Here is a 15,553-nt window from a genome sequence, read left to right on the forward strand (position 1 = left end):
GAAAGGTCTGGGAAACTCCCCTTGCTGTTTTTTGCATCAGTATCGCGCCTGTGAATAAAGACTACTGCCTGTTCCAGGGGCTACAGCCTTAAAGGAACCTGCAGAAAGGAAAATAGAGACAACCTTAAAATCTATTTATGTAGCAGCAGGGGCCTCCAAAAGACCTGCTATTGCAGGTTGTTGGGTGACTCACGCCATACATTCTTATACTGGTAATCTTCAGGAGGCCCTCACTGGGAATAAGTTCCTGGCTGATATGGTGACGCTGATTCAGCACATCCAAGAATCTGCTAGCTTCCTCTGTGATACCATCAAAGGAATTAGCATTATAAATGCCCGTACCTCTACCAGACGTTCTTACACTGGGCCTTCACTGCAGTCCTTTCGAACAGCGCACTTTAAGGGTAAGGCAAGAGGTGCCTCAAATGCGGCACAAGGCTCCAGGGGTAAGTCGTGTAAACCTGTCACCACTGGGTCTCAGGACCTCCGCTCCATGGGGATCCCAGGGTGGTAGCTCATCTGAGATTCTTTAGCTCCATTTGGAACAGCTCCTGCCAGGATGCCTGGTCAAAATACCTGATCTCCCAGGGCTACAAACTGGAGTTCGAAAGTTCTCCGCCTCACAGGTTTTTCAAGTGTTTTTTTTTTTTTTGTTTTTTTTTAAAATCTGGTATTTTTTATTGTTTTCCATTAACATCAAAACATTCAAATAAACAATTGCAAAAAAAAAAATCGTGCTCTTCCTGTACTGCGTTCAATATTTAACCAGACTGTATAGTAAAAAGGCATAATTATATATCAAGCGCATAAACCGTGAAGTAGTACAACAATCCGTGGACAGAGTAGTAAAGGTTGTAGTCTGACACCCAGCGGTTATACAAAACTTATAGTCGCATTAGTAAATTAAAAAAACAAGCCAATCCCGGTTATCAGAATATTAAAAATCGAGTTACGTGCATATATGCGTGGGAGGTAGGCTCGCCCGCGCCAGAAGCAGCCCAGCGTTAAATACAACACACACACATATTTAAGACGTAGGGTCAATAAAGTACCGGGAGTTCTTTCAGTAGCCCCACACCTTATCAAATTTCATTGGGCATTTACGTTTAGTGTACATAAATCGCTCATGGGAAAGAGTAGTATTCACCAGAGCAACCCACTCAGCAGATGACAGAGGGGCATGAGCCATCCAGGTGCGGGCTATGCACACTCGGGCCAGTGTTAAAGTGTTATTGACATATAGACGATGATGAGACGGGAGGGATTCCTGTATATCAGGACCAAATATACAAACACGTGGCGTCATCAACAGAATCTGTATACCAGTATGACACACAGATGTCGTTACATCTTCCCAGAAGGCATGCACCCGTGGGCACTGCCAGAGCAAATGCCAGTACCCAGCAGCTGGAGCAGAACATTTTGGACAATCAGAAGCTGAGCATCCAAATTTAGATAATCTACAAGGGGTCCAATAGACTCTGTGTAGGATATACAGCTGTATCTGCTGGAATCTAGCACTCGCCGTGGTCCCACGCGGTGAGGCCAGGATATTGTCCCAGTCTTCATCATCAATTGTTCCCAGATCTTGTACCCATTTAGCATGGAGGGCGCTTAGCACATCCCACCCAGAGGAGGAGAGAAGGGAGGAGGTAGAGAACAGAGACCCTTCCACGAGAAGGTAACGTACGGATCATTGTATGAACAGGTGATTCAGAGAGTTGTGGAGCAGAGCCCCGTCACTGCGCTGATTAGTGCATGACGGAGTTGTAAATACCGAAAAAAATGTCTAGGGATGGCAGATGTAGAAGATAAGTAACCAAATGTATGTAGAACCCATCTTGATAAAGTTGTCCAGTGGCAGACACCCCAAAAGAGGTCCAGCCAGTGCTGCCCTCTAAGTCAGAAAGTTCACGAAAAAACAAGTTGTTCTACAATGGGGAACAGGGGTCTATCGTGGAATCTCCCAGCAATTTCACAGTTGCCAGCCATACTCTACGAGCCTTTTGTAACAGTGAGGGAAGAGAGGTCAGTGAAGTATGTGCTAGTAGAAACCGCAACAGAGGAAATATGAGGCCGGCTTTAGCCAAAAGAGCCACTGGGAGGTTCCCGTAATCCCCCGGGGTAACCCACTCACTGAGTTGTACCAACTGGGCAGCTAAATAACAGACATATATCCTGTAATGCCAGGCCACCCTCTGCCCTGGGTCTGCAAAGTGTTTTATATGCAATACGTGCCCGTTTAGCTACCCAAATAAAGGAGGCAATATATCGGCATATCAACAAAAATTGAGAGGCAGGGATATAAACTGGTGCATTCTGTAGTATATATAGAAATTTGGGTTGGACGATAATTTTGACAAGGTTCACACGACCCGCAACAGGGGAAGTTTCTGCCAACAGAGGAAGTTTCTGCCAAGTTTGTGTCTTTTATATGTAAATTATCAATCTTGGGGGTCAAATTCAATGCGATAATATCCTTAGGAGAATGAGAATTTTGAATACCGAGATATTTAAACTGGGCACACCATTTAAGGGGAAGGTTGTAGGAGAGGGTTGTTAATGTAGAGGGGAGTAACGGAAACACAGCTGATTTTTCCCAATTAATACAAATGCCCGAAAAAGAGCCAAACTCCCGTACCAATTTGAGAAGGGCAGGCAATGAATGGGATATATCCTTCAAAAACAATGTCGTCCGTGTATAAACTAATTTTCTCTTCCCGTCCCACAATATGAAGCCCTTTTATAGTCGCGGCGGCCCTAACAGCGCAAGCCAAGGGCTCTATTGCGAGAGCAAAAAGTAATGGGGACAGAGGGCACCCCTGTTGAGTTCCCATCCCCAACAGAAAGGACTCGGTGGTGAAGCTGTTGACAATAACCTTCGCAGCTGGACAGGAATACAAAAGCTTGGTCCAGGAAACAAAATTTGGGCCTATCCCAAATCGTACAAGAACCTCCACAGAATCATCCAGGAAAACAACTATTGCACTGTCCAACTCATCATCCGCCAACTGCATATAAGTAAATAATCGTCTGAGATTAACAGTAGTAGATCTACCCGGCATAAAGCCAGTTTGATCAAAATGGACCAACTCCAGCACCACATTATTTAACCAGAGCGCTAAAAGTTTGGCAAGAATTTTAATGTCCGTTGACAGCAAGGAGATAGGACGGTTCGAGTCTAAGGAAAGGGGATCTTTACCAGGCTTCAGTATCAACACCACCAACGCCTTGGCCATGGATAGGGGGAGAGTACCACCCTGCAACAAAGATATAAAAATCCACGTGTTTTATACAGTTCAATAGGGAGACCATCTACCCCTGGGGGCCTTATTGCTGGGAAAGGACCTAATGGCATTTTCGACCTCCTCCAATGTGATGGGCACTTCCAAAAATTGCTGTGAATCGGGACTCTATAGTGTTCAAATAACTAAATAATGCAGAGTGTGTATACCACACCCTGGACCTATAAACCTCGAGAAAGAGTGCATAAAAACTAAAAGCTAGAAGGGGTATCCGTACAAATAGCGCCAGACGTATTCCTTATACTATGCACAGTGGTGGCGGTCCGCTCCTGTCTAGCCATGTAGGTCAAGAATTTTCCCGACTGATCTCCCTGAATATAGAAATCATGGGCGCGAAACAATAAACATCTATTTGATTTATCAAGAAGTAGATCCGTCCATTGTTTATGAACAATCAGCCATTCCACCTGATCTGCTGGGAGGCCGCTACGCAAATAAGTGTGTTCAAGTACACCACTCCTCCTCTCCAACTCCTCCTCAGATTTCCTATTAAATATCTTCAATTGGGCGACTCTGGAAATTAGTGAACCATACAGGAAAGCCTTATAGGCATCCCACACCAATGGGGCGTTATTGCAGTTAGTGTTATTAGTAAAGAACTCCTCCCAGAGCACAATTAATTCAGAGGTTACACCCATCTGCATCAACCAAAAAGGGTTAAACTTCCAAAAGGATGCCCCTCTAGGTATATCAAAGCCCAGAGATAGCAATATAGGGGAGTGATTAGATATCCCACTGGGCAAATATCTCACTGTGAATACACAGGGAAGAAATGAGCGAGTAAGCAGTGCCATATCTATACAGGAAAATACGCCATGCAAACTTGGAAAACAGGAGAAAAGGCGGACACTGATTTCGCAAGCCCCAGACATCCACAAGTTTAAACTCGGAGATCAGGCATGCAAAGGCAGTAGGTCCAATAGTTGTACTCTGGGTATCAGGCCTCCACCTATCAGTAGACTCATCCATAACAGCATTAAAGTCACCAATGCATATAGCTGGGACAGAGGAAATTCATATATAGCAAGTAGCACAAATGGGGAACTGTGTATTGTGCCGGCTAGGTCAATTTGGACCTTAGTACATACAAAATGCAAATTTTTATAAATCAGCAGCGATACTCTCCTAGAATTAGAATGGAAGGTGGAGTGAAAGAACTCAGCCGCCAAAAAGATGCGCACCAAGGAAAAACAAACCCGGATTTTGGGTCCTTATGTATTTTCAAACTAGGGAACGCTTGACCCTACCATTAAGGCCTCGAACGTTCCAGGAGAGAACGTTTTACCATGGTGACGCATAGAACTGGAGCACAGAAATACTAAGCCAGCATTGCCACGGAACCAGCCGCCCCCGCGCTGAAAGAGGACATACATAAAACAGCACCTTTAATACAAAACCGTACAAGAAAAGCACATACAAAAAAAAAACAAAGGTAAGAAAAAATAACAAAACCCAACCACCCTCACCCCGCATACCAACCATAACATAGGTACACCTAACCCCAAACGTTGCGAAGACTCTAGAAGAGAGTCAGACTATTTAAGAGAAAATTAACTAACTGCGGGGCAACGAAACCCCATAACCCATAGGACATGAAGTCCCCAGCCTAGCATCAGGAACATGCCAGTAACAAGCATTTAATGGCACTGACAAGAAGCATTACTGTAGGTATCCATCACGGAGATGTCAAACAATAAATGCAAGAAAAAGAAAAATATAAACAATGGAATACGCATAAAATTCTCTCAAGGAGGAGCAGCACGGTGATTAGGCTGTAGATCAATCCAAGCAGATGCTTCCCTTGGTGTGTCAAAGAAATATGTGCGGTTGCCATACACCACCCGAAGCCACGCAGGGTATAGCATGGAGTATTGTAATTGTAGATCACGCAGCTTCTGTTTTAACCTGTGTAAACTGCGAACGGGATTTCTGTACCTGAAACACGGCCACTCTCTGAACCCCATGTTCCAGCGGGCCTTTAATCCTAGCAAGATGTAATCTAGTATCTGTCTTTGTAATGAGGGATCTTAGCGATGAAAGTCCTGGGCTGTGCACCCGGAGGAAGGGGGCGGTGGGAACTCTGTGGGCCCGCTTAACAGCAAACTGTGGGGTAAACTAATCCTTGCCGAATGTGGGAACCCTTGCCGAATGTGGATAAGAACCAGGTTTCCAGAAATTGTTCTGCTGGGAACCCTCTGCCTTTTCGGGGAGGCCCACAAAGCGAACATTGTTCCGCCTGAGGCGTCCCTCGATATCTGTCAGTTTAAGTTTACACGCAGTCATTTGTGATTCCAGGGAAGTCGGGCAGGAATAGGCGTATAGAAGTCTTCCAGCGTAGAAATGCGGTTCTCAGTCTCTCCAACCCTGTCACTGAGCTTTTTTCATATCTATCGACATGAACCTCCACCACTTTATCAGCGAGACGCTTCTCAGACTCCATAATGGCTTGTAGAAGTTGAGACATAGTAAATTCAACATCTTCCGCCATGTTGGTAGAAGGGGGAGAGGAGGGAGATGAAGATGCAGAGGAAACAGGAGTCTGTTCTACACGGGCAAACTGTGCTAGATGGGCTGCAGCAGAGGTGCTGCGTCACCGGACCATCAGGCTTACACAAGTAGAATCCGATAAATGAAGTTTATGTTCTAAATCTCCCAACAAGTAGGAAGAGAAGGCACAGGTATGACAGTGCCGCTCCAGAAATGTGCAATGAAAATCCGGGGAGAGTGGGGGGCAGTGAACGGAGAGAAATCACCTAATGAGTGCACAGCCACCCCAGAAACAAATTATGGATTATGTTGAGTCTTAGCACACAGGTATGCAACACAGGAGCACAAAGGGGGGAAGGGTCACTAACCCACAACTCCCATGCACCTCAACCAACAGAGACAGGTAGGCTGCATCAGGGTCTGTGTAGAAAACTATTCCAGAATGGCCAAAGGAGTCAGCATAGTGATGATATGGATGTTGTTAATGGTGTTATTCCCACAATCAGGCCACACAGTGCAGCAGGCTCAAGACACTATTTTCTGTGGCACTGCAGGAGAGATTCAACAGCCTCCGGTCCAGACTTGACAGCTCAGGCAGCGTGAGAGGCACAGGCGGGAGCAAGTCCGCGCTTTCCGCAGAATCCAAGATGGCGCCCGACGGTCCCTCACAGCCAGCGCTCCAACCACGGCAACTCCAAGCACGGAGGGAGACCGGATCATAGGACGGATAGAGCGGCGGTCCGTCCCCCAGGTATCCACAGGGCGAGTCAGGCCGACCGGGAGGGCAGGGCTGAAACAGGCTCCAGCGATCCCCAAGATGGCGCCAGTCACATGCAGGCCACACCCAGCCGGAGCAGCACGGCACACTGAGGGACATATTACACAGGGATGACGTACAAGATCATCCTCAAACCCAGCACAGGATGGGCAGCAACCTTTTAGTTACCCGTGCAGGGCAATCTGGGCTCATATACAGGGCAGCAGGAGGAATTGCAGGAGTATTAGGCTGGGGAGCCAGGAAATCACGTCCTACTCCATGTCCAGCTAGGCCACGCCCCCTTTTCAAGTCTGGTTTACCGGCTTCAGATACCATGCGCCTCACGCTACAGGAGGCCATTCAAAAGTTAGCTCAGACCAAGGTCATTGTTCCTGTGTCACTTCAGCAACAAGGCAAAGGATACTATTCCAGCCTTTTTGTGGTACCAAAACTGGATGGTTCAGTGAGATCCATTTTGAACCTTAAGTCGTTAAACTCATGTCTGCGGGTTTTCCGGTTCAAAATGGAGTCTCTGAGAGAGGTGATCTCAGGTCTGGAGGAGGAAGAGTTCTTGGTCTTTCTAGAAATACAGTACGCTTACCTCCATATTCCGATATGGCCGCCTTATCAGGCCTACCTCAGGTTTGCTCTGTTGGAGGAACACTACCAGTTCCAGGCGCTACCCTTCGGCTTATCCACGGCCCCACGGGTCTTCACCAAAGTGATGGCGGAAATGATGTTCCAACTCAGGTTGGTCCCCTACCTGGACGATCTGCTGATCAAAGCAAGATCTAAGGAACTGCTGCTGGACAGCATCTGCCGCACGACATCCCTGTTGTCACACCACGGTTGGATTATGAATTTTCAAAAATCCCACTTGGAGCCAACCCAGCGTCTCCAGTTCCTAGGAATGATCCTGAACATGGTGGTTCATAAGGTCTTCCTTCCTGCAGACAAGGCGTAGGCACTTCAGGAGTTGGTTTGCGCAGTTCTGCAGCCAAACAGGGTCTCTGTACATCTTTGCACCGGTCTGTTGGGAAAGATGGTGGTCTCCTTCGTGCCCATTCATTTAGGCAGATTCCATGACATTCCAACTGGATCTCCTGAAGAAGTGGTCGGGTTTGCATCTGCAGGTGCACCAGGTCATAAGTCTCTCACCGCAGGCCAGGATTTATCTCCTGTGGTGGTTGCAACCCTTCGGGATCCAGGATTGGATTCTCTTGACCACGGACACGAGCCTTTGGGGCTGGGGAGCTGTCACCCAAGGGCACAGTTTCAGGGCAGGTGGTCAAGCCTCGAAGCCTGCCTTCCTATAAACATACTGGAACTCAGAGCAATATACAACGCTCTGCTGCATGCTTCTCATCTGCTCCACGGTCAAGCCATTCAAGTTCAATCAGACGATGCCACGGCAGTGGCCTACGTCAATTGGCAAGGAGGGACGAAGATCAGGGCTTATCCAAGATTCTCCTCTGGGTAGAATGGAATGCATGGGCGGTATCGCCATATTCATTCCAGGAGTAGACAACTGGGAGGTGTAGACTTCCTTAGTCGTCCCGACCTAAACCCAATAGAGTGGGGTCTCCACCCGCAGGTATTTTTACTGATAACAGAACGGTGGGGCTGTCCGCAGATTGATCTGATGGCCTTTTGGCGCAACAAGCTTCAGTGCTATTTTCCAGGACAAGGGACCCTCTGGGAGCGGCAGTGGACGCGCTGACAATGCCATGGGTTTACCGGCTGGTGTGCCGGTTTCCTCCGATTCCGTTGCTTCGCAGGGTTCTAAAAAGAATCGGAAGAGAGGGAGTTCAGGCAATTCTCATTGCCCCCGACTGTTCTAGAAGTGTTTGGTACGCGGATCTTCTGGCCATGGCAATAGAAGACCCCTGGCCCTTGCCACTTCGGGGAGGATCTTCTTCTGCAAGGACCGTTCGTCTACCTGGACTTACGGCTGCTTTGTTTAACTGCATGGCGGTTGAGCGGAACCTTCTAGCTGAGAAGAGAATTCCGGGTAAGGTTATTGCAAACGTGATTCAAGCCAGGAAAGCTGTCACGTTGAAGCATTACCACCATGATACGTCTCCTGGTGTGAGAGCCGAAAATATCTACCTGCGGATTTCAACCTGGGGCCCTTTTTGCGTTTCTTACAGGCTGGGGTGGATATGGACCTAAGGTTGGGCTCTATTAAGGCTCAGATCTCGGCCTTGTCAATTTTCTTTCAGAAGAAATTGGCTGCGTTGCCTGAGGTACAGACGTTCCTGCAGAGTGTCCTTCACATCCAGCCTCCTTTTGTGCCACCCACGGCACCTTACGATCTACACGTGATTCTGACTTTTCTACAGTCCTCTCGGTTTTAACTTTTGATGTCGGTGAAGGACAAGTTCCTTATGTGGAAGACGGTCATGCTCCTTGCCTTGGCTTCCGCTAGGCGCATTTCAGAACTTGGCGCCTTGTCATGTGGTCTTTCATGGGGACAGAGTGGATCTCAGGACTCAACAACAGTTCCTGCCCTTGGTGGTTTCTGCATTCCACCTAAATCAGCCTATTGTGGTTTTGGCAGCTTCGACCACTTCCTCAGTTCCTGAGTCCTTGGATGTGATGCGAGCCCTGAGGATTTACGTCAAGAGGACTGCTGCTGTCCGAAAATCAGATTACCTTTTTGTGCTGTATGATGTTCTTAAAAGGGGTCGTCCTGCTTCAAAGCAGTCTATTGCCCGTTGGATTAGGCTTACTATTCCTCGGTCTGTCAAGGCCTCCTCTACCAGGTCTATGGGTTCTTCTTGGGCGGCTGCCCGTGGTGTCTCAGCCTTGCAACTATGCTACCTGGTCAGGGACAAACACGTTTGTCAAGATTTTACAGGTTTGATACCCTGGCTACTGAGGATGTCCAGTTTGGACGTACGGTGCTGCATGCGTCTCAGCATGTTCTCACCCGTTCTGGGAGCTTTGCAATGTCCCTGTTGTACTAAGTGTCCCCAGTATCCCTTGTGGATGATGGAGAAAATAGGATTTTAATTACCTACCGGTAAATCATTTTATCGTAGTCCATAAGGGATACTGGGTGCCCGCCTCTGTGCTTCGCCTTCCTGCAAGTTGTTGTTCTTGTGTGAAGTTGGTTACACAGCTGTTGCTGTTTTCTGGTTTCACTAGCTGTTGCTAGTGTGTGTGTGTGTGTGTGTGTGTGTGTGTATGTATGTACTGCTGTGTGCTGATTCGTTAATCTCACCACTAGTTGTCTTATTACGTTTCCTCCTCAAGTATGTCCATCTCCTTCGGGCACAGTTTTCCTAGACTGAGCTGTGAGGGAGGGCATAGAGGGGAGGAGCCAGCACACCCTGTTGAAGAAATTTAGAGTGCACCGGCTCCTTTGGACCCCATCTATACCCATTGTACTAAGTGTCTCCAGTATCCCTTATGGACTACGAGAAAAGGATTTACCGGTAGGTAATTAAAATATTTTGTTTTTACATTTTTTATATTTTTCTTTGTGTGTCTGGTCATTTCTTTTCCCTCATTCCTTTGCCTGCATCTCCTGTGTCCCCACCACTCACCTTTCCCTTGTGCCCCTCACAAACACTGTTCCTCTTGCCCTTCCTTCATCCAGCCGGGCGGACCCCTGGCTATTTGGTTAGTCCCGAGCCCCACAATTTCTGGTGGTAGCCCTGTGTGTGCAACTGAAGCTGGGTACACAATTGGTGATGTGTACCCAGCCCGACATACACACTTGCAGATGTCGGGTCCAAACTAGCAGTGAGCCACGTGACATGCAGAATTCTGTATCATATAATTGGTAGCAACATCCCCCATGGCCCTGCTGCAGGATCGATGCGGGATGACTCTAGAAACCAGCAGGACTGCACATATCATGGGTGCACACTAGACTATGTACCAGATATGCCGCTCCGTCCTGCGGGATCAGGCCACATATTGTGTAGTGCAAAAATGTAGCAGTCACAGCTTTTCTCCAATACAAGTTCTGTTCGGCTTCGTATACAGACTCAATACACACAGTATACAAGTTTCATATATCAAATTAATCAGCACGGTCTCCTTGTGTGTTGCAAGATGCAAAAAAAAGACGCCCAATGTTGGCAGCGTTTCACTGGTCCTGGCGGCTCACTCACGCCCGGCATCTCCCGCTGCATGGCGTATTGAGGCTAGATGTGTGAGGACACATCTGTATGTAAGTGGCCAGAGTAATGTCTGTGAGAATCTTACTTTGCATGGTTGACTGTTTTACCTCCTTGTGGCAGTGCGATGTCTGAAGTACTTTAATTTTAGAAAAATATACTTTTATTTTGTACATACAATCTTTGTGATACTGTGTTAAAAACTTTTTTTTGTATTTTTTTGTTTTTGTTTATTTTTTGTAGGCCAAAACGTACAAAAGGTGGTATGTCCGAGTTCTATGAGTCTGAGGATGGAGAAGTGGAGCAGCAGAGGACTTACAGCAGCGGGCACAATAGACTGTACTTTCACAGTGACACATGCCTTCCTCTCCGTCCCCAAGAGATGGAGGTGGACAGCGAAGATGAGAAAGATCCTGAATGGCTAAGAGAAAAAACAATAACTGTAAGTGACAATTGAAATATGGAGACCCTGTTTAGAAGTGAAGATCACTTTTTTTTTTTAATTTGTAATAAGCGCTGTGTTCTTAATATCCTCCAATTTGTGTCCTGATTATAACTTGTGCAGTGCTACTATGTAAGATTGGTTCTAGTGGAACAGCCATACCATGCCAAAACTTGTGCTAAGAGGACACTGATGAAGGTATCTTACCAAGCTCTTATGTATTTATTCTTTGTATACCATATAGCTTGCCTAAATCTGAAATAGTCTCCAATATTAATCTTCTGCCTTCCTCTTTGAGCTATTCTCCTCTGCTGTCACTGACTCCTCATGTCTGTTTCTTCCCCCTCCAGCAAATTGAGGAATTCTCTGATGTCAATGAAGGGGAGAAGGAAGTCATGAAAATGTGGAACCTGCACGTCATGAAACATGGGTAATTGGTAGAGCTGGTTGTTTATAGATTAGTTCAGTAGCTACAGCATTATACATTGGGGAGACTTTTTATCTTGGGGAATAACAGCCCTACACTAACCGGTTTTACAGTGAAGTCTGGTTGTAGATGGGTGATTTGTTCGGTTTAAATTCCAATACTTTGTTCCAAAATAGTGATTATTTTTCCTTTATTTATTTCTCAGGTTCATTGCAGACAATCAAATGAATCATGCTTGTATGCAGTTTGTGGAAAACTTTGGACCCAAAATCATTAAGAAAAACTTGTGCCGAAACTTTATGCTTCATCTAGTGAGTATGCACGACTTTAACCTAATCAGCATTTCTACAATAGAAAAAGCTGTGTCCAAACTGCGGGACATGCAATACAAAATGGAAAAAGGAGAGTCTCCCACTTCCACTGTGGAGGAGCCTCCAGAGGAACTGCATGGAATAACCAATGGTTTTGTTGAGACAAATGGAAGAGAGAGAGCTTTAGAAAATGACAGTGCGTCAGGGTTCTTTAAACAGAGCAAAAAACAACGCCTGTGAAGACTGCAGAATAGGTGTACACTGAACTGTGGCTGAGCGTAACTTCCACCGGAGGTGCCCAAGCAAGTGTCAGTATGCGAGGGCACCCGCAAAGCAATACATTACAAACTTTTCTACCTTTCTACTCAATTTCTCAATTCCACCTCCAGTCAAGGCATGAAGTCTGCAACATTTTTTTTTTTTTTAAACACAAACTCTGGCTTTTGTATCCTTCCCTACCACTTTTGCAGTGGTACCGTTTATGAATTTTTATTTATGTAAAAAAAAAAATTTCAGTTGCTTCCAATATTGACTGTTATTTTTTTAACCTTTTGTAATGTCAGAGGTTTGTATTTGACCTCACCATTGAACAGAATTGATATCTGTGGCACAATAAAATGGACTTGTGCTCACTATTGCCATTTACATGATGAAAACTGTATGAAATGTAATCTTCCCCCTCCCCAATGGAAAGCGCTTTTTGGTCAGATATGTGGTTTGTTTTCTGTGCCCCCTTCTGTCCCAAATCAGTACTCCCATTATTCTGTGCAAGATTGTGCTAGATAATGACGTTTTCATTAATTAATCTGCATGCAATTACATTTTACTTTGAACCACTTTGTAAACTAGTTGTAACAAGGCTGACTAGATTTCGCCCTCTGCTGGGAGTGTTGTGCACTTCTTCGTTAGGGCAGTGAGTGCAGCAGTGTCCCTCATATATTAAATAACGCCATGTTTTTACAGGTCTTTTAATCATGATCTGCATAATGTTACTGGTTTTCTTTTATGTCCCAGGAAGCACTGCTAATGGAATAACATCCCTTTTTTTTAATACTGCATTTCATAGTTTTTATTTATAAAAGAATTATGCTGCTTGAAGTACAGGTATCTTCATCCACCATCTTTTTTATATCATTTATCTTGGTAAAATATCATCTAATCTTTGTAATTGTGATTTCAGACATGTATACAATTGTACATATAGCAAATTGGTTGGTCGTAAATGTATGTTAATTGTGATGCTATTTAATGAATTGTGTGGATGTTCAGTATAAGAGTCAGGGTCACTGATATTTGTGTAAAAATAGGAAGGTGGTTTGCAGGTTTTTTTTTTTTTTTTTTTTTTTTTTTTTTTACATTTCCAGATTCATGCTTTTTCTCTTGCTAGAAATCAGATTTTTCTCCTTGTTATGCTGCACCTATCTAATGCAGCCTCTGACATGCATCGGCACGTATGTAAAGCCATATAGGCTAAAGGTAGGTAGAGATGCTTAGCGGGCAGTCCTGCTTTTATTTGGCTTAAAAACTGGCATCGTTTGCACAAGATATGGTGATGGCCCCTTGCACCCTCTCTCTTGAAATAGTCCTGAATTCCTGTGTCAAGTTAACTTGTCATGTCAATTTCTAATAAAGTATAAAATGAAATACCTTGTGTATTGTCTGTACATCATTCTGCCTTTCTGACAAACATTTGGATTGGGATATAGTTCTCTACAAGGAGATGTAACTTCATGATAAAAAATGTATGTCTGGTTCTTTCTCTAACATCCATAAGAGATACTGGGGTTCACTTAATACGATGGGGTATAGAAGGGGTCCAAAGGAGCCGGTACACTTTAAGTTTCCTCAACTGGGTGTGCTGGCTCCTCCCCTCTATGCCCCCTCCTACAGCCAGTTTAGAAAAATGTGCCCTCAGGAGAGGTGGCACACTCTGGAGCTCCCAGAGGATTTTATTTTCTGCAGTGGGGTACACTGGTATTCCACAGGGAATAACATCGGGGTGTAGAGTTGGATCTTGATCAGAGGCACCAACAGGCTAAAGTTTTCACTGTTCCCAGGATGCACTGCACCGCCTCCTCTATAGCCCCGCCTCCAGGCACTGGAGCTCAGTTTGTAAGTTGGTGCCTGGAGTGCAGGCAGCTAACAGGTGGGGCTGCGCTAGGCAGCCGTAATAAGAGCTTTTTAAGAAGCAAGAAGACTTCAAGGGCCGCAGCAAAGGCTCTAGATGCTGTTCATGTCATGCTGACATTCTGTGCTGCGTCTCCATCACCTCCCCCAGCTGCGTTGCATACTACCGCGCCCTAGTTGCCGGGTACTTGCAGCGGAGGAGCTCCGGTCATCAGGCACACATCACTGCTGCTTTTCTCCTGGATCGCGTGGCTGCACTTCAGGGAGGAGGTAAGAGTCAGGTGGGAACCGCCGAAATCAAGATCCGGTCGCGGTCCCAGGAGACTGCCCGCGCCGCTGGAGTGGACACTGTGGCCGTGCAGGGACCCCACTATATCCACCAGGGCAGGGAGCACAGGTCGGATTAACTAAAATCCGTTTATTATAGGCTCCATAGTACCAGGTGGTGAAGTCCAGCAGAGGGGATAAGGCGCTGACCTGTAGCCCCTCCCCCAGCTCCAGGCGCCATCTTCAGCAAGTGTTCTTGCCCTGGAACTGCACCTCTCTCTCCCACACTCCCTGTCAGCATTTGGGCGCCATTTCACAGAGCTGCGCTGATCTCCGGGACTGCAGGGCTCTGTCTCCTCTGTAAAACTACCTGTCTTATCAGTGCTGTGCATTTACAGGATGCTTAAGTATTCCACATGTGGTTTTGACAGCGTTAGTTAAGAACAAGTATTCTGTTATATACATCCAGTGTTAACTGTGCATTTATATCTGTATACATACATATCTCTATGTAGTATTACTAGTCCAGTGCAGTCTTATTGTTTATATGTAATCAGTTCTACATTGTACCTGTGACTGTGTGTGCCTATAGCTGCTGTGTGGATTCTATTTTGTGTATCACACATATTGCTATCGCTATATTCTGTAGCCTGGGGAATTAAGTGCGTCAGGGTTTCATATACCATATAGTGTTCCACAGGATATACTGTTTTGTATTTTTCACTGTGTGTTTCAGTCACCTCATACCACTTAAATCCTCTGTGCTCTGCAATTGCAGTCACATATCTTAGGGTTTTTTTTGTCAGGTATTGTGTTTGTCTGGCTATATTGTACTGATACGCCCTAAGGCTACATTCCAAATAATGTCTGCTGCACAGGGCGGGAATCCGCAGACACTCTTACATCATAAAGTGCTGGCGCCATGGATTTACCGGAGAAAATTATTTCTGCGAAGGGTCCAGGTACTGGGTGTTCTGCACCCCCTAGTCAGCCCGCAGCACCTTGGGCTGTATTTTCGAATATGCTGACTATGCTTCTAACAAGACTTGCGCCCCCTGTGGGACCTCCTGTGCCATTACAGCCACATATTGTCCCTGTAGTTAATCCACCATAGGCGGATACTCTGTCAGCCTAGTTACAGCAATTAAATCAGTCCTTGATTAAACAAAAACCTAACCCTCGCCCTACTTGGGACCGAAGGGTCATCAACGCGGGCCATTTCTTCCTCACAATCCACTAATATTTCAGATGATTCTTCCGATTCGGATGCGGAATATACTGATCCATCAGATGCTGATAC

At 45.9% G+C, this 15,553-nt stretch overlaps 1 protein-coding gene across 3 annotated transcripts in view; it reads left to right on the top strand.

Moving 5' to 3' along the window:
* SUZ12 (SUZ12 polycomb repressive complex 2 subunit) overlaps nt 1–13,503 on the top strand; it is a 296,912-nt gene extending 283,409 nt beyond the window's left edge. For all 3 annotated transcript variants that reach the window (XM_063960868.1, XM_063960869.1, XM_063960870.1), the window contains 3 exons: nt 10,923–11,121; nt 11,472–11,551; nt 11,754–13,503. In XM_063960868.1, the coding sequence (XP_063816938.1) occupies nt 10,923–11,121; nt 11,472–11,551; nt 11,754–12,099 (625 nt within the window). In that variant the 3' untranslated portion in view covers nt 12,100–13,503. The remainder of the gene's footprint in view (nt 1–10,922; nt 11,122–11,471; nt 11,552–11,753) is intronic.
* The last annotated feature ends 2,050 nt before the right edge of the window (nt 13,504–15,553 follow it).

This window comes from Pseudophryne corroboree, chromosome 3, assembly GCF_028390025.1.
Source record: "Pseudophryne corroboree isolate aPseCor3 chromosome 3, aPseCor3.hap2, whole genome shotgun sequence".
Lineage (NCBI taxonomy): Eukaryota > Metazoa > Chordata > Amphibia > Anura > Myobatrachidae > Pseudophryne > Pseudophryne corroboree.